Consider the following 19295-nt stretch of genomic DNA (forward strand, 5'->3'; position numbering starts at 1 on the left):
ACCTGCAACACAGGTAGTGTGTCATATAGTCTAAAATGGAACACCTATAGTGAGGGAATTTGTTATGTGTGTGTGTGTGTGTGTGTGTGTGTGTGTGTGTGTGTGTGAACAGCAGAGTGCGTCTATTCCCTAGTAAAGTGAGTGTTCGCTGTGTGTATGATGCGTCCTGTCACTTTCTCTAAGTGAGGCTGCCAATAACGAAGCGTGACTAGCCTGGGAAACACAATGCAGGCTTCCAATCAATCTCGGAGAAGGGGGCAGAGGGACTGGGACTGTCACACACCTCACACTCTTGTCATTCGCTTCACCCCAGGGGCCCACTGAAGGTCATGCAGGGTAGCCCCAGTCCAGCCCTGTCAATCAGCATTAGCCTCATGATTGTGATTACGTCATTAACAGGGATGAACTCATGCATCGTGACCTCGACTATGGATTCTCATATTTCTGCTATTATTTGATGGACAGTGTTAATTAGAATTATTATTATTATTTTTTTTACTTCCCATCAGCATCATGAAGGATGTTTAGTATATACATCTTTGTATGTACCTTAAGGGCATCGAACAGCAGCACTTGATACGCTGTAGCCACAGTGGCCCATACATCTACTCATCCCAGGCTTTTCTCTGTACAGCTGTGAGGACTGTGTGCAGCAGGTTCAGGCTGCTGTAGAGCTCCATCCATTTTACCCTGCTGCTGTGTCAGGAGAAATTGCTGCCTGTGTGAGGACTTCTGTCATCCTGGCCTAATGTCTCTGCAGTAGCCTCGCAGGCTTCAAGCCAGACAGCCCACCATGCTCAGGCTGCTGAACAGGGTGGAAGAGGTCATTGAAAAATTCTAAATGATTATCCCCTGGGATGAACAATGAGGACGACATTTTTAACTGGACGAAATCATGCCGCGTGAACGATTTTTATAGCACCTTTAACCTTGTTGAAGAATCAAGCACGGTTATATGTAAACCTTAAAAAATTCATTTTCTTCTTTACTAACATCATAATTGAAGCTTTATTAAGAGGTTAAAATTTCAAATCAAAGTTTAGAAGATTTATTTTTTTTAGATGGACAGTATGTCAAACTTCTGAAATATCCAGATGCAACCAGCAACACTGTTAAGTTTACTGATCATACCATCATTTCCCTAAAAATAGCTTCCCTTCACCATCTGTCACGATCCTGTCCTGAGCGTGTCTGCGTTTCTTGTGTTTTGTCTTTTCCCCCCCTCAGTAATCTGCCTGCCTGCTAGTCTCTGTTTTCCCTTCTGTCTCTCTGCATCGTTAACCCTGATCCCAGTCACCTGTGTTGCTCCCGCCCTGCTCATTAATCACTGTGTATAAATGTCTGGTGTTTCTGTTCATTCCCTGTCCGCTCATTGTCTCATGTCAGTCCTGTCCTGTCCTGTCGGATGTATCATGTCAGTCCTGTCCTGTCCTGTCCTGTCCTGTCGGATGTATCATGTCAGTCCTGTCCTGTCGGATGTCGTGTTGTTACCTGCTTTTGGATGTACCAGTTCCTGTACTCGTGAGTTCTGTTCATGCCTGTTGTCGTGCTTGGGATAAATAAAACCTGGAACTCAATCTCAGCTCTCAGTGTCATGCGTTTAGGCTCTCCCCTGCTTTGCGCACCCAGCGATCCTGACAGAATGACCGGACCAATTAAGAGCCCAGCAGACACTCTAACTGAGGAACAGACTGACGTGCAGAGGGAGCTTCTGACGCTGAGGAATATGTGGTATGGCGGGTTCCCGTGGTGGTCATCGGAGGCGACCAGGTCACCATCAGGGACCCGTCGGCAACCAACCTGTCCCCCGGCTTGCTAGAACGGCTAGCCGCCTGCCTGATCCCCGGCCCGCTAGCGCTGCTAGCAGCCAGGCTAGCCGCCTGCCTGATCCCCGGCCCGCTAGCGCTGCTAGCAGCCAGCCTGCCCGCCTGCCTGATCACCGGCCCGCTAGCACTGCTAGCAGCCAGCCTGCCCGCCTGCCGACACCTGTTGCTGGTCCCTCATCGAAAGTCCGACGAGTTCCAAGGTCTCCGTCGGTGGTCCGACCGGCACCCGCTTCGCCGGTGGCCCAGCCGACTCCTATTCCCTCGTCGGTGGTCCGACCAGCACAAGCTCCGTTGGTGGCCCAGCCGATTCCTGTTCCTAGTGCTTAGTCGGTGGTCAGGCGCGACTCCAGCTCCTCGTGTCCGATCCATGGTCCCCAGCCCTGCTGTCCAGTCGGTGGTCAGGCCGACTCCAGCTCCTCGTGTCCGGTCCATGGCCTCCAGCCCAGCCGTCTCGCCCATGGACCTCAGCCCAGCTACTTGGCCGGTGGTCCTCAGCCCAGCCGTCTCGCCAGTGGTCCTCAGCCCAGCCGCCTTGCCCGTGGTCCTCAGTCCAGTTCTGCCACTTGAGGCCTCAGGCCTCCTACGTCGGCCTCCTGACCAACCTCCGAAGAGGTTCCGCCCTCAGCACTGGCTTCCTGCCCGACCTCCTGAATTCTGTGACCCCCCTGTTCTGCCCGGCCTGTTGGGTCATCCTCCGGGACGGCCTCCCGAACTCTGTGACCCCCCTGTTCTGCCCGGCCTGTTGGGTCATCCTCCGGGATGGCCTCCCGAACTCTGTGACCCCCCTGTTCTGCCCGGCCTGTTGGGTCGTCCTCCGGGACGGCCTCCCGAACTCTGTGACCCCCCTGTTCTGCCCGGCCTGTTGGGTCATCCTCCGGGATGGCCTCCCGAACTCTGTGACCCCCCTGTTCTGCCCGGCCTGTTGGGTCGTCCTCCGGGACGACCTCCCGAACTCTGTGACCCCCCTGTTCTGCCCGGCCCGACCACCTGAACTGTGTCACCCTCCTGGCTTGCTCAAACGACCTCCTGGTCGGCCTCCTGAACTGTTCTGCCCCTCTGCCCTGCCCTGTATGTTAGGCCAAGCGCCTTACCTGCCCTGTTTCCTGGCCATGATCTGCCTGTTGGGTGGTTCCCCCAGACTGTTCCCTAACCCTGATTTTCCTGTTTTGTCTTCCTTCTGGACCTTATGACCCCCCTGCTTTGCCCTCAGGCCACCCACCGGAGAATTCCCTGTCTAGTCCCTGGCCTCTCTGGATTTTGATTCTTATTTTTCTGATATGATTCATTCAACCACAAGATTTTTCTCAGAGGAAAATAACCTCACCGAAACCATGTCAACGTTTAGCAAAACTGATAAGGCAATTTGTCTAAATTAATATAAACAGCAAAAACATAGAAGCCAGGGGCCATTTTAAACATTTATTTCCCATTCATGTAGTTTTAAGTTAGTTATCTTATTGTTGAAAAATGAAGATGAGGTTTAAATCTGTGTTTACTTGCTGTAAAATTAGTCTTATTGAATTATCACTAATTATCACTTCATGGTACAACACAGTCTAGTTACTACGGCAAGGTTGATAACAGAATTTGAGTAAATCAGCGGGGACCCAGCAGTATCCACTTGCTGTCTGAAATAATTTTAATAATTGGTAGAACGTGACAGGAGAAAGTTCTCACCTCTTCTTAACTAACAGTACCGCAGAGGTGTCCCTCAGCAAGACACTTTGACTGTGAAGTGCAAAGTGTTGCTGGAAAAGAGCACGTTAGTTTCATTTTTCCTAAATGATGATCTAAGTGGTCTCAGCGGTTCTAGGTCACCAAGAAGTTATTATCCTAATGAAGCTCCACTATTAGTACTTTTAATTTTCTAGCACAGTCAGTAGTTATGTGAATGTATTATTTCAGAAACAAATAATTCTAATGATTCTTTGTGTCACGTCAGCCTGTTTGTTCAAAATTACTAGAGTCAGAATGTAGCCCATAATATGGTGGTATAAAAAAATAATCATTATATTAAGTGATCAATCACAGAATATAATTTAAATATAATTTTCAATGTTAGAAACATTGGTTATATTTTGCTTTCTTGAGTTACTGGCATTTTGTCCTCACCGCAACAATTAATTTATTGCTACTATGGTCTTTTAAATAAATTGTCCCCACTGCTGTGTAATTTTTTTATTATTAAAAAACAATGTTTGTCTTCAACACTGCAGGTACCTTAAATGTAATAAGTCAGTACACTCTGTGGGTGTGTATCGCTTGTACATGTGCACATGCATAATAGCACTGTTTGAGCTTAGTGGAGAAAGCACAGTCTCCACAGCTACACTTAAAAATTAATTAAAAAGGGCAGTGGGCAAAATGAAATAAGTATCCAGTACAGTACACTTTTCGTGAGCACGATTATCTTCAGAGTAAAATGTGTCAATATCTGTCTGTTTTAAAAATAAATTGTTCTCTTGCTATTGTAATCAAAAACATTGCTCTGAAGCCCAATTCTGAGGCTGTTCTGTAAATAGTTTTCTAATAAATATTGCAACTTCTGATTAACCAATACCATTTTCAGGCTTAAATTAATATCGTTTAGTTAGTCCTGCTCATGTCCAGGTTAAGCCCCGCCCATTCCGAGTCCGGATGTAGATAGAGATCATTTAATTTGTTGAACAGATACAGATAGTGGTGTACCTGCTAATACTTACTAATCAGACTGTTTCATATTCGTCTTAAGTGATCAGAACCTCAACATCAACTTTTTAATGAAAGCCATGTATTGGCCTACAGTATAAAGAATTAAGTCTTGTTGGTTTTACACTTGTACTGAGCTCCACTGCACTTCTCTTTTAAAAAGCTTAGACCAAACACAGTGCCTCATGGACTCCATAAACTGCCCTCTGTGAGCTTAAACAGAGATGGCTATCTTGACCTGGACCTAGTCTATTACATTCAGGATAGATACAGATCAGACTGGATATTCCCTTCATTTTCCCACCAGTATCTCCAAGGAGATCTACATCAAACCTGCCAAGAGACAATCTCCCAGGGCCTGGTTAATTTGATTCCCAGTATGCATGGTGCTGGCCTCTCCAAAAGAGGGGGTGGTGGCGGCGGCAGGGGACCTTATTCACACAGAAACTAAATGGTCCGTGAGCAAAAGCATCTGCAATTCAAAAGCCAAGGGGCTGGAAATATTGGCAATTTAGAGTCACTGACTTGCACTTTTTTAATTTTTTTTACTATTATTAGAAAAGGCAGTTTTATTTACTTAAGGTAGTTTGTTAAAGCTGAAACACCTTCAGGGTAGCTGTTTAGAGCCACATCTTGGATAAGGCTGTACCAAGGGAATAGGTTACATCTATATTTACATACAGTACAATGCACAATGAAATGGACATTTGACATTACTATTTATTGAGATTAATGAGACAGAAACAGCTATATACTGAATACTGTATATTGGATCGTTACTGTTAATGGTTATTATTATTAAGATGTACATGGTGACCAACGTAATTTTATATTCACAGCTTTAGTTAGCATGTAGTGTAAAGACAAAATCAAAATATCATCTATTACATATAACAATTACTTTGGGTTACATTCCAATAATGATCATTGAAAGGAGGAAGTTATTTTATAATGCTGGAATTTCCAAACAAGCCTCATTTTGCTAATTTCATGTTCGTTTACTGGGCTCAGGGCTGAAACCACTTGGCAGGTCAATGTCTTGCATGTTATCACAATGCATTTTTTGCTTTTCCCATGTCATTTCACGCCATTTATTCTTTAATGATTTATGTTGTGCAGAGACAGCATGTCATTTTACATGCGGATGTCATAGACAAAACAATAATATAAAGAGCACCCGCGTAGGAGAGGGTCAAGGCGGATGGATGGATCCAACAAACACAGAAACCTAAAGTCAACATTGACTTATTTTTAACTTACATAACTGATCTTAACTCACATCCTAAACCTAATGTGGAAATTATTTTCTATTGATGTATAAACAATCAAGTTGAACAAGTATTCATGCTGTAGTAAGTAACCACTTATGTTAAAATAAGCCCTTAATTTTCTTTATGTTTCAGAACACGTTGTAGATTGTGACAGTGTCTACAACTGGAAAAACACCTGTAACGCCTCATAGTTTGTAGCAACAGAGTTTGGACTATACTTACCACTCAAGATTATTCTTTCATTTTTGTCAACTTCAGAGCTTAAAATAGAAAGTGATTTTTGTAAGGCTTTGCACTGCTTGTCTTTAAATAAAAAATATATATATATATATAATATATATATATATATATATATATATATATATATTTAAAAAATGCACAATGTGTGCACATTATCTTTTGCTCCTATATTTGTATAGCGCTTTTCTAGTCTTTGCAACCACTCAAAGAGCTTTTTACTACGTCACATTTATCCATTCACACACATTCATACACTGTTGGCAGAGGTTAAGGTGCCAACTGCACATCAGAACAGAAATAACACGCATACACATCCATAAACTACAGCCACCGGGAGCAATTTGGGTTTCAGTGTCTTGCCTGAGGACACTTCAACATGCAGACTGGGGGGAGCCGTTCTAGTCTAGTCTCTGACAAGATAAGCTTTTGTGAAAGTGCTCCTGTATAATAATTTACTTTTTCTTTGAAACACCTGGGTAAATAAATAAATATCTTTTTTTTTTTTTTGGAAGTCCTCCTTTCCATTAACTGTAGAAAATTGTCATTAGTACCAGGTAGTCATTTTTGGAGGCAATAAATATTGAATGCATTTGTTTTACCTTGCCTGAAAATTTTTCATGATGGTTGACTGGAATAATTTCATTTCAAGATTAATATTTAAGTGTGTGTAGTGAAGTGTTGGAGAGAGCTGAGGGCAATGCCGGAAAAATGCTCTCTTGCATTTGTCGATTAAAATTATAGTATTTGTTCTTTGGATGCAAAAGTTGTTTATCCAAAAAAATGTAGACTATTACAATTACTTTTGTTGGTAATAATTATTGTTCACACATTGTTCATGTCTGTCAAAGCTTCTCTTAAATGATAATCACTATTATTGTTAAATGGAATTTGTTGGTTTCCAAGCATGCGTCCCGATGTGTGGGGTTGGTAGCAGTCTTACAGACGGACAGATAAAGATCAGCAGTTTCTGAAGCTTGGGGTTTGTCCTTCCTACAGCTGTGAAGGACAGCCCTGGGTTTGAGAGGAGACTGACATTGATTTTCTTGGCCTGGTTATGTGATGGCTGAGGCACCTGCCTCTGATCGTTAACATTGACCAAAACCTTTTATTAAAAACATGGCTATCCTGACATGCGTAGACACATACATGTGCACCCACATAAAAACACCGCTTTTAGAAAAGTTGATGTCTGGGAAGCCGAGAGGTGCCTAAATCCTCCAGTAAAAATCATTTATTTCACTAACATGTCACACATTCTTGCCTTTACCAAATAGGTATATTGATTTTTCTTTTTTAAGGTGTTTTCTGAGCCTGTCCATTGTAAACTACAGCATTAATTCTGGCTGATCTATATAAAGGACTGGCTAGGCATTGTTTGATGAAACTGTATTCAGATACTTCACTTTGAACTGTGATAATATGGCTTCTATCCCTCATCCAATTTACCTTGTGTTTTGTTTGTTCATTCTGTAGCCTTTATTTATCTTGCGAATATTAGCCCCAAAGAAAAAAAGAAAAAATACATATTGATACCTGTACAGTAGTTGTTTCATTTTATCTCCAAACAGAATGATGTATTAGACCTCTGAACGCCTGTGGCCTATTCGAAGATTTAGTCTTACAGTTTTTGAGAAAATTATGTATAAGAGACAAAGGAAAGTAGCTTGCAGGCTGTGACATGGATGTTAAAGCAGATCAGGTGTGTGTGAAAGATTCTATTTATTCTCTACAGTTTATTTTCCTCACCATATCGTCCACAATCCCACATTTTCTCTCTTTTTTAAAATGTAGTTTTGAAACATTCCCTTTCAGCCACCTTTCAAGTTTATATCCTGCTGCTTGTGAGGGCCGAGTTGACAGGAAATGCACAGCTCTGACCTAGACATGGTGGGTCGGAGCTCGAATGTCTGATGTTGACATCAGGGCGTGTCTCGGGGGAGATGATGGATGGTCTAATGTCAGATTTCCCATTCTTCTGGTTTGTTCTGTTATCTTGTGTGTCCATCTTGCTACAAGTGTGTGGCAGGAGTACACAGTCAGCCTGTGTGGGGATGGACTACAGACAGGAATCAGGGTTACAGTAAATGGCAGCAGGTTGCGGGAGATCGTATATAGAGGCAGAGTAGAGGCTGCATAGAGATGAAGGGATTATGGTTATGATTCATCTGCTGCTGGCAGTGAATGTCTGCAGGGAATAGAGAAATAGACTCTGCCTTTGTGTTGAGCCATACAGGGGCAATGAACTGGTAAACATCTTGCTCGATGATACTTAAAAAGTGAGTACTATGCAATCATTGAGAGTTTTCTCCTGGGAGAAGCGTTTTAAATATGTCTGACTTACCAAAAAGCCAGATGTAAAAAAACAACAACACATTAATGCGTACTTCTTTGTAACAGTCTGTTAAAAATGATGCTAACTGAACTAAACTGACATCTTTGTACCAGTGAGCAACAAATAGGATTGTTGAGACCTGATGTCATCTATTGCTCACCTTTTATTGCACAAATGCCAGATGGGCTCTTCCACCTAGAGGGCTTCAAGGCCACCACCAGCAATGTGGGGGGAAAAATGTAGAGGTAGGGCCAGTCCAGATGAAGATTTCCAGGGCTGAATTTTGTTCCCAGTTGGACCCTGGTCACAGGATTAGGGGAAAACAGCCACTGGAGGTTTGGTCTTAAAATATATGAACATCCCTGTGCCCCCCCAAAATACTTGCCAGAGTACATTCTAACTTAAAGGAAATTCTATAGGGCTGCACAAATTAATCTTCCAATAATTTCCTTGACAAAGAAATTGTGGGATGGCGATAGAGCAGTGGATAAGACACCAGCCTGAGGTGCTGTCTTCAAATTTGTACTATCCAACAGTCCAAAAGCCAAAGAAATTCAATTTATAATGATGTGAAATAAAGAAAAGCAGCAAATCTTAAAATCGTACCATCACGTTAATCACAATTTTTTGTTTGAAATATGATTACTGATGAAAATGGCTGCAGATTTTTTTGGCGATTGACTTATCTATTTATTGATCCCTACGTCTGTTACTGAATGTAAAGCCACTCTTATGATAGTTACTGCCTGGTGTTCAGGAACTACTGTTAATGGTTAGCATACAACTTCACAGTTTCATTTAAATATTTTTTTCTGTATCATATAGTACTTATTTAAACAAAATACTATAGATGTCTAATCTATAGTTTGTCTAATCTTATGCCGTTGTGTAAATTAAAGGTGTGACTCAAGTGTCATAGTTGGAGACAATAATCACTGGGATCATACTCATTTGGTCTAGTCTTTTATCAGACAAGTTTTACACTTGTCATTAAAATTAAAGACAGAGACTTAAGGATATTTAAGAATATTTAAGGGACCATTTCACCTGCAGTGGTAGATCTGACAACCATGGAGCTTGGAAGTGATAGAGCAAATTTATCTTCTAAATGCAAATCATTTAACGCATGTGACTGGAGTGTAATGATGCTAGGTGACTTTGATCCTGCTGCTGCAGTTATCTTATTGTATCACAGCAGTAATTAAGGTCTATTTTCTGTTTTCTATTGAACCTACAATGAGAATTAATATAAATTATATATTATTGTCCTTCACTTTTTGTGAAGCGAAAATCACAATATGAATATAAAAGAAATGAACAAACCACAGGTGATATCTGTGGTAGTTCTCACACCACTGGGCAGTGTTGGGCAAGTTACTTCCAAAATGTAATACAGTATAGATTACTAGATACACTTGGTTGAGAGTAATTAGTCAAGTTTCAATAATAATAATAATAATACATTTTCATTTCTATAGTGCTTTTCAGGACACTCAAACACACTTTACAATATTACTACTATAATATCATTATTACTGTGTCTAAATTGTAATGATTTACCCTACTTTTGTTACTTTTGAGTTACTTTCACTGTTATTTAATAGGCGCATTATTCAAATAGTAAGATGTGACTGCGTAGGTGGGGTTTAGTGAGGTGCAGATCGCAGTTATGTCCGTGGATCGGGTGGTTCTTTGTCATAAAAATTAACATTCTGATTATTAGAACATGGGGTTGTGGATGGGTGAAATAGGATTAATTGTCTTCCCAGTAAGCAAGACCCTGTGCGCATTAAGGCACAAGGTACAGCAACGTAACTTGATTATTTAAATCGCACGGCACTCCGACAGGATCAGACAGGATTCAATGACAACAGCCCTAATCATGAAAACAAACCATTAAACATGTATAGAATTCTTTTACGCATGATCTATGAGGTTACTGTTTTTTTTCTCAAATCATGTTTTCAGGGGAGCTACTGTGTAATTAAGAGGAGCTCCCCTTGGCTCCCCCATAGTTTGCACACTGCCTACAATCTCAACCATCAAATTTCAGCAACGGGAAATAACATTACTCTTTTACTCGCCGAGTTCTTTTCTGCCGCTGAAATGTTTCACAGTTGGTGAATTATTAAAAAAGTAAAATGCATTGTAATGCGATTTACTGAGATTGTTACAGGTATAATATTACTGAAATTTTAGTGGTAATGCGTTATATTACTACGTTACAGCAAGAAGCAGTCCATTACTGTAATTGTGTTACTTTTGTAATGCTTTACTCCCAACACTGATACTAGGTAAGGTGACAAATGGTTCAACCAACCCGTTGTCATTCCCGACTCGTCACTTATGGACACCTGATCAACACCTTGGCGTCACATTTTAACGCCCTGTGTACCCTTTAGTGTTGTTTTTGCACGTGTAGGGCTCCACGGTCAGGTTATAAAGAATAAATATGCAACATCTGGTTAGAGTTTCAAAATAAAACTAGTGGTTAACTTGGAAATTTGGTTTGGTTTTAGGCACCAAAACTACCTGGTTAGGTCTAAGAAGAGATCATGGTTTGGGCAAAAATAACCACGGTACATAACATAAATAAAAATAATCAATTTGGACTTTTTGTTTAACACAGGAAATGAACACCAGCCTCCTGTGTGAAAGTCCATTGGACTATGACACTAAAGGCTGCCATGTGTGTTGGTACCAGACGCAGAAGGATGTAGAAAATTGTAGGTATTTGATGCCCTGGCTGGTTCAACAGGCTTCACTAAAAGTCAGAGTGGTCTTTTAAAACCAAGATGCATCACTTGCTGAATTTGCCAGTGAAACATGAGCTTTTCCCATCTAGTAGCTTTAGATGATAAACACAGGGGCATCGTACATAAAATCTGGGCCCTGTACCTAAGCATTCTCTATGGGCCCCTCTGCGCATCAACAGCTATTTATTCTAGTATCTTTGCGGGCCCTCCACACATGAGGGCCGTGCATACTCAGTCCTCTTTCCTCCCCCCTAGTCCGACACCCCTGATCACAAACTACAATGGCAGAAGAGAGGAAGCTCTCTCCACACCAGTAAAGGTCAGATTATTCATTGGATGCAGCACTTGTTCACTTCCTTTCTCTCTTGTGAACTTTGCTTTCACACTTTCTTCTATGGACAGTCCTCATTGGGAGGCCAGCGGGGCAGAGAAAGGTCAGAGAATAAGGAGAACATAACTGTGAGAGTCAGACTGAAGCTTGGTGTGTAGTCTGAATTTTATTTTGGCTGCAAGACTACACAAATTGACATGGATTGTTTACATAAAAAATCTGTTGCTGATGATTTAAAGGCACAATGTGTAAGAATTGAGACAACATCTCAAATTCATACTCCAGAAAACCAAGGGGGATAACATTTCACATATCAGGTCATAAATGCTGCAAAGTGCCATTAGCAATTTAGCCTCGTTAGGCGTGTTGCTAACTATTCCAGATTTACAGCTGGACTGGGACTGAACACAATCTCTGAGACTGACTGAGACCAGTTTGAAGACAGGGACATCAGAGCTGGGTTTATTTTGACCAAACCAGAGTTAGTGATCGCTGGAACAGTGGAAAGACTAACCACAAAGGTTTGGGGTTCTATTTTGTTTTTGTGTTTTACAGTGAATTAACAAGGCGATTAGTTCAGTAAAAGAGATAAACATGAATTCAGAAGGTGTACGGTTGTATTTTTCTATATTGCCTTTCTTGACATTTTCTGAGTTTATTTTGTGGATTTATTGGACTGAAAAGCTTAGACAGCATGTGCAACATAGTGAAGAAAATATGTCAGATGCACAAAAGGTCAGAGGAGGAGGAGAATAAAGTCGGAGGGATAGAGAGAAGTGTAATATTGCAAAGATTAAAATGTTGTGGTGCAAGATGTATTTGTGCAGTAAGTGTACATTGCATCATAAACAGCATCCAGTGTTCATAGCAACATCAAAGCAATTGCAAGCACATTTTATCATAAGTATAACACATCATTTAAGAACTTCAACTGGAGCCCTTTAAAAACATCAGAATGCCAAACAATGGGAATGTCAGCAGAGTGGTGATGAGAAACTCTGCACATTCGACAACAATTTCACCTTGGAATGGGAGTCCGGACACATTTTGCTTTTGTAACTTTGACCAGCAAACACATTTCCAATAGAATCAGCAGTTTAAATTTTGTTTTGTTTTGTTTTGTTTTGTTTAAACCCAAGCAGAAGGGATAGCAGAAAAGTGTTACCTTCAGCCCCTGGGTCAGGTCGCCGGGGTCAAAGGTGGTCAGAGGTGAAGGTCCAGGACGTGAGCCATAGGACAGGACAAGGGGTGGGACACACATTGGTGGAGGTCACAGAAAAGCACAAAGACATGGCGGCAGGGAGAGGGAGGAGAAGCAAGAGTCAAAACCCCAAAATAAAGAAGAGATGTGGAAGGAGAGGAAGAAGGGGGCAGCAACAGGGGATGTTGCAAAGGGTTAAAAAGACAAGGGTGGATTTGGGAAGAAATGGAGGGACATGGCACAGAGAGAAGGTAAAAGCGGAGGAGGAAATTGTGAGGGAAAGCGGCAGTTTCGAGGGGTTGGGGGCATAGAGGCTGAGTCAGTTCCTCAAAAAAAACTGAACCAAAATAAAAAAGGAATGAACCCATACCTTGGTCGTTTAACGTCAGGTGCGCCAGACCTTGAAAGGGAAAAAACAGAAAAAAAGAACAGAAAGAGGAAGAAAAGAAGGTCATAAAAGGCACGGGAAGAAAAAAAGCATTGTCACAACGTTGGACTGCAGTTTGTGACAGACATCCTGGGGCAGACTTGGATGTCAGAGTTCAAATCAAAGGTAAAAAACGAGAAAGAGAGATAGAGAGAGAGATCGAGAGAGAGAGAGAGAGAGAGAGAGAGAGAGAGAGAGAGAATAGTAACAGAAAACAAGCAAACACTTCTTGAGTGAGGTGTGGGGGGTTTAGAAAAAAAAGCATTTTCATTTGGCGCAACCACCCGAAGGCTATTGCTCTCACAAATGCTTTTTTTTCCTCTGGAGTACTTATGGAACACACAGAGAACTGTTTGGCAGAAAAGGCTTGAACTGCATTTCTCGTTTCTTACAGTACTGAAATCATAAAAAGAGAATCTGAGCTCTGCAAGGTGTCAAACAGATAGGGTCAGAGATATATACCTGGAAAAACGCTACAGGATAAACTGTTTTTGTGTTGCCAGTAAAAACCCAAAGCCAAGATTATTCCAACACAGCCGTGAGTATAAAGCACCACAACCCAACATATTTATTAAGCTTACTGTAGGTTATAGTGCACACATCTTTCCAAAACTGCAGATCACTTTTTGAAAAAGAGCAAGATCCACAATGAGGTCCTGCTAGAGTTGGTGAACAATAGTAAAGGTACATTAAGTAACTTCTGAATTAGGCCACTGAACCGAGCAAACCATTTGACATACTGTAACAATCCGCATTCACAATAGTATGACTTCAATTATTTAAATTCATTCAAATGTTAAAGTCCTGATTTCTCAAAATAATGCAGGTGGCACCTTACCATCATCATGAAAATATCTCAGGTCTCTGGTTCAACACCACTGTAGCCGATCCAGTCGCAGCAACAGCAACCACACTTTCAAAACTGCGACTAAAAGAAGCAACAGGCTGAACAGTTCCCACCTGTCGAAGATAATTCCTTCAGCTGACTGGAGTAAGAATAGTAAAATCAGAATGGGAGGACCTTACTGTCTCTGAGAGACTTAGTTGTACCACCAGGGGTAGTCTGTGTCGCAAAACTGTGTGTGTTAACGTGCACACTCCTGTCTAGACTGTGAGACTCCTAAATACTGGTTAAGCAGCAGTGTTTACATGTGTACATAAAGTAGCATAACATGGCATACATAACAGCTTTGTGTTTCTATTACATTCAGCCTCCATACAGCACCTGCTTGGGAAGAATATTGTACAGGGGATCATCAAAGAAAAAAATGCCTGTCTGTTCACATCAGCGTGTCTTGTTGTGGAAATCATTCTTGGAAGCCAAACTTAAAACAGGAAGATATAACTAGAAGAAGCATGGTCTTAACTATGACCAAAAGCGAGGTTTATTCCCAAATAAACTGAACGGCAAAACCAAATTGGATTTAACCCAAGGCTGCACAGAACATCAACGGCATTATGTCCGTTGCACTAGAAGCCCCGGAATCTTTTCAAGCCAACCTGTCTCTTCTTGATCAATACCGTTTCAAACATAAGACTCTTGGCACTGCCAGCAAACAGCTCAGTCTAAATAAGCCGTCAGCATCAGGGAAGTGCAGTTTTGCAGCCTTGGAGTGTTGCACTTTACTTCTGTCTGTTAGTCTCCTGCGTGAGACTAACATGCAAAGAAATCCATCTATTCTCTACCTAAAACTCACTTTAGACTTGAATATTTTAATGTAACTGATGGCTGCAGTTCATGAACATTTATCAATAGAATTAGCTATTAAACATGTGAATTGATGTTTTGCTGCTTGTGATGCAGAGTTCAGTACATATCCCAATGTTTGCTGCAGCTGATGGTGATCAAATCAACAAGTCTTAGATAGAAGCTATGCAGAACACTAGAAATGGTTATCATTCAGAAGCAGAGCTATGATGACTCATTACAGCCTTTCACTTATCCTCTTGAATCAAGGATGTGCTAAAAAACTGATTTCAGAACTCCAGCAGCAGCAAAAAGGAGAGACAGCTGTTAAATTACAGCCAATCATTGCTAAAGCTTCAGCTTCCATGCACAGCAAATGTGGTGGGGTTTGACTCTATGAGGTCTGTGCATTGACATTTAGATCATGGACTCGCTTAAGATGCTTGACAGCTCGGGTCGCTTAAACATTCAGTTGCTGACTTCTTTTTTCTTGCAAACAAACAAGAGAAAGATAGTGTATGATAGTAATGTCTCAGAAAACAAATTATCACACAGCCGCAGACGAGCTAAAACTATCTGTTAATCTGCAACGAGAATGCATAAAACACATCAATACCACCACCCGGGAGCAGGAAAATCAGAATACAAAGACTACAGAAGAAAATGACTCTTGACTACAAGCTGTTTGTATTGTCCTCTTTCTTAATAACATCTGTGATTCAGGGGCAAAGGAAATGTACAGGCAAAGTATTTTATTTATCTGGCTGCAGTCCGTTTCCTGCTGGCCCTTTACAGGGAGTCCAATCATTCTCACTCTGCCTCCCTCTGTTTTTGTTCACTTGCTCATAATCCATTAAGGAGATAAGGCAAAGACTCCTGCATTGAAACAGAACGGTGCTGTCGCTGCATACCAAATCATTCAAATACCCCCACCCCAGCCTCTTCCAGCTCAGGCAGCCAAAAGACAGTGGCACAATTTTTATGACAGAGGAAGACAAAAAAAAAAGGTGAAGAAGAGAAGGTAAGAGAAGACATACAGAGGGAAAGAGCAATGGCAGCACGTTGTCAGATGGCTTCCACATGTACAGACATGGTGGCAAAGAAAAGCCACAAATGAATCAAAAGGAGAAATTATTCCATTGAATTGCATCAGGAACTTAGAAAGTTGTGATTTGATCCGTGGAAAATGCAAACACTTCCCCCAAAACAGAAGGACACAAAAGCCACACACACACTCAGCCGGTCACACACATTTTATAGTCTTGGCAGAAGCACAGGAAGCAAAACCCAGACAGACGTGCCAGATTTTGATCAGGATGTGACTGTTTTCTCTAGCAAGTGGTTTGAGAGAGAGAAGAGGCGGCGTGGCTCAAAATTAAAATTCCTGATCAGTGTAAGACATCTGAATACAACAGACATAAGGAAAAAAGCGCCATCCCTCCTCACTTCCATTCTGCATCAATATTGGAGCACAAATCAAATTACCACAAGCAGTATTGCTTGCCACACATGCTGGGGATGTGATAAAACCTGAGCCCAAGTTCTAACTCTCCCCGTCTCCTTGACATCTGAGCATTTGATTACATCCTTAATTCTGTGGTGAGTACAGATGGGAGTGCCTACTGGAACCGGTGCCGATCGGAGAGCGGCTTCGATTGGCTGGTTATGATTGAGTGGCAGATGGAGCAGTGTCATAATTCTGTCATTAGGAGGAGACATGCTTACGTCTTAACTGGCTCGCTTCTCTTCCCCTCCGTTTTCTCACTATTTTCCCTCTGTTTCTTTTTTCCCTGTCGCCACATCCAGCCCTCCATCAGCCAGCTGCAGCTGCCTGCTGCTCTCTTCTCCCTCATCTGACACTTTCTTCTGCTTTTCAGGTCTGATGAACACAAGCCACTGTTGTTTTGCAAACTACAGATTTCATTGAAATGACTATCAGTGGTTCAAACGACAAAGACAAGTGCAAAGTCAAATGCCAACAAAGGTTCCACAAATATATATATATATATACCATGTACAAATCATTACATGGTTTATACTGTGGCTTTTGGCATGAAGATGAGACACTTAATCAAAAGTGCATACCTGAAATATTTGAATGAAGAGTATCAAGGACAAATAAGTTGGAAAGTATAATATAATTCTAAAGTAGTCTTTGTTTTGTGAAGCATTCAACAGGTACAGCATGTTCTGAATGACCTTTTAAGACATTAATCCGTCACAATTTTCACAGCTTACGATGAGCCTCTTCATCCTACACACATTCACACATCAGCAGCTGTGCTGGGTCTCAGGACAGCAGGGACAACACACAATTGGAGGGGACAGAGAAAAATGGGAGCCATCATCATTATCCCCTTCCACACTTGCTTTCCTCTCACTTCTGCTATACCTCTGCATCACACAGACTAAGTCAGAAGGAAGAATGTATTTGCTTCTCAAGCCCCCTGTGAATCTGGGATGGCACGTTATATAGCATCCCCCTCCCAAGCACTCTCACCAGCATATGGCCACCGCGCTTTACGTGGCTCCTGAAGGCACACGCCATACTGACACAAAAGCCTCTTCTTTACTTGCTAATTCCAAAATGGTAGTCACACAGCAGCGGTTAAAACAAATTTCTTGAGGACACTGCCTGTATTGACTTTAGTGAGGAGCGAGCATTACCAAAAAGCAAGAACTACTGAAGTGTATAAAAGTCATGAAGTATAAAATAAGAACAATAAATGATTTTATGTGCAGCTTATTGCTTGGCGCACCCCTTGGCACGAGATATAAAATGGCACAATATCCAAAACGTTTGACAGATCCACAAATCACTGGCTTTTACTAGACCTGGGCACAGCTGAAGTTTCACAACGTAATCATCGCTGTACATCTCCCCATTCCCGAAAAGCGCAGGCTTGGTCCTTGAGGGCTCAGAAACAAACCAGGGCAATTTGCGAAAACATCTGCTTAAAAGATGTCAGGAAATGGCTCTGATTGAAAGTGAATAATATTCATCTCAGTAGGCTGATCTATAATGCATAGTGTCTTTGCACAGCTTAAGTAATATAGAAGCTGTAGCAGAATTTAAAGTGCTTTAATAATTCATTGTGGATATCTATTCTATGAGAGAAAGAAAAGAAGAGATAGTGGGAGGTAAGGGACTAAGAAGACTTCTAAAATCTTGCGGAGAGTTATAGATTGATGTTAAAGGCTTCTATGTCTTTCACCGCTTTAAATTATTAACATAGACCTTGGCCCGTTTCAGAAGTAAGAAACATGTTCTATACTTTTACATCAAGAGAAATCAAGTGAAAATCTTGTTCATTGGGTCCACTGCAGCTCACTGGGATTTTTAAAAGGATAAAAGACTTAGCTGCATTCACACATACAGATACAAAGTCTCTGACATTTCATGAAGCTCTGTGTCTGTGTTGCGCTGAGGATGTAATTTATACTCTCCTCCTACAAATAGTTGTTGTGACCGGTGTACTACACATGTGGAAGTTCATATATAGCTTCCACATGTGGTGGAAGTGGCTCAGTTAGTAGCCCGTTAATCAAGATTGGTGGTTCAATCCCTAGCTCCTCCAGGCTGTATGTCAAAGTGTCTTTGGGCACGATACTGAACTCCGAATTGCCCCTGGTGGCTGTTCCTCCAGTGTGTGTGAGTGGTGAATGTAGTGTTAAAGCACTTTGAGTGGTCGCAAAGACTAGAAAGGTGCTATACAGAGCATTTAAACTTACATATATTAGTTTTACAGTTTTTTTTTTTGCAATAGGCGTTGTTAAAACTGTTTTAATGTAACAGTGGTGCTCAGGTTGGCAAGACTGATGGGTTGGAAGTGATCCCCTCTCCACTAGTGGAGACTAGTTGACTAGTTTTATGACCGATAAAGATAACTTTCATGTTATGGCCCAAAAAGAAAAGAATAGTACGGCATGGTGACATCTGCACAGACCCTCAAACAAATAAATAAAGACTGGAAAGCTTTGAATTATTGATCCTTATCCTGCACCAATGTGTTTTTGTCATACATAACCTGGTTGCTACAGACGACGATGTGTTGTGTTTTATTGCTCAGCGAGTTTAATCTGTTCCCACTAAAAGGTTGCTTCATGGTACAGAAACAAACTTTTCTGATTATTACGATCCCACATGAGGCAGTTCAGTTCCTGTGTGACCCTGAAAGACTGATTGTTTTACCCCAAACGTTGATCTTTTTTCTAAACAAAGGCTAACACGTGGTTAATATATGAAACCGTCACAGTTTGGTTAGGCAACAACTTGGTTAGGCTTTGTTTAAATACACTGGTGAGATACCTTAGTAGATGTTTGCTTGATTTTTGGTATAGCAGCCCCCCATGAATGCACCAGTTGCCTCTGGATTAGATTCAGGTTTACTGCATGCCGTTATATCAGTCAACTACTGGGAGCAAAAGCCCAATGTTCAGAATTGCTGAGAAACCTGGGTGCAGTTTGTGTATGAGCAGGCACAAACCACCACATACACTCTCTTTTGTAAGCATGTATGACACAGTTACTAAAAT

The 19295-nt window shown here is 41.5% G+C and overlaps 1 protein-coding gene across 5 annotated transcripts in view; it reads right to left on the minus strand.

The window, feature by feature from the left end:
• nrxn2b (neurexin 2b) overlaps positions 1-19295 on the minus strand; it is a 704163-nt gene that overhangs the window by 500444 nt on the left and 184424 nt on the right. For 4 of the 5 annotated variants that reach the window (XM_038732126.1, XM_038732128.1, XM_038732131.1 and 1 more), the window contains exon 4: positions 13016-13045. The exons of the other annotated variant lie outside the window; for it this stretch is intronic. In XM_038732126.1, the coding sequence (XP_038588054.1) occupies positions 13016-13045 (30 nt within the window). The remainder of the gene's footprint in view (positions 1-13015; positions 13046-19295) is intronic. 5 annotated transcript variants of the gene reach the window in all.

Source organism: Micropterus salmoides, unplaced genomic scaffold (assembly GCF_014851395.1).
Source record: "Micropterus salmoides isolate LMB-PRFRI ecotype aquatic unplaced genomic scaffold, ASM1485139v1 Ms_hic_scaffold_2, whole genome shotgun sequence".
NCBI lineage: Eukaryota > Metazoa > Chordata > Actinopteri > Centrarchiformes > Centrarchidae > Micropterus > Micropterus salmoides.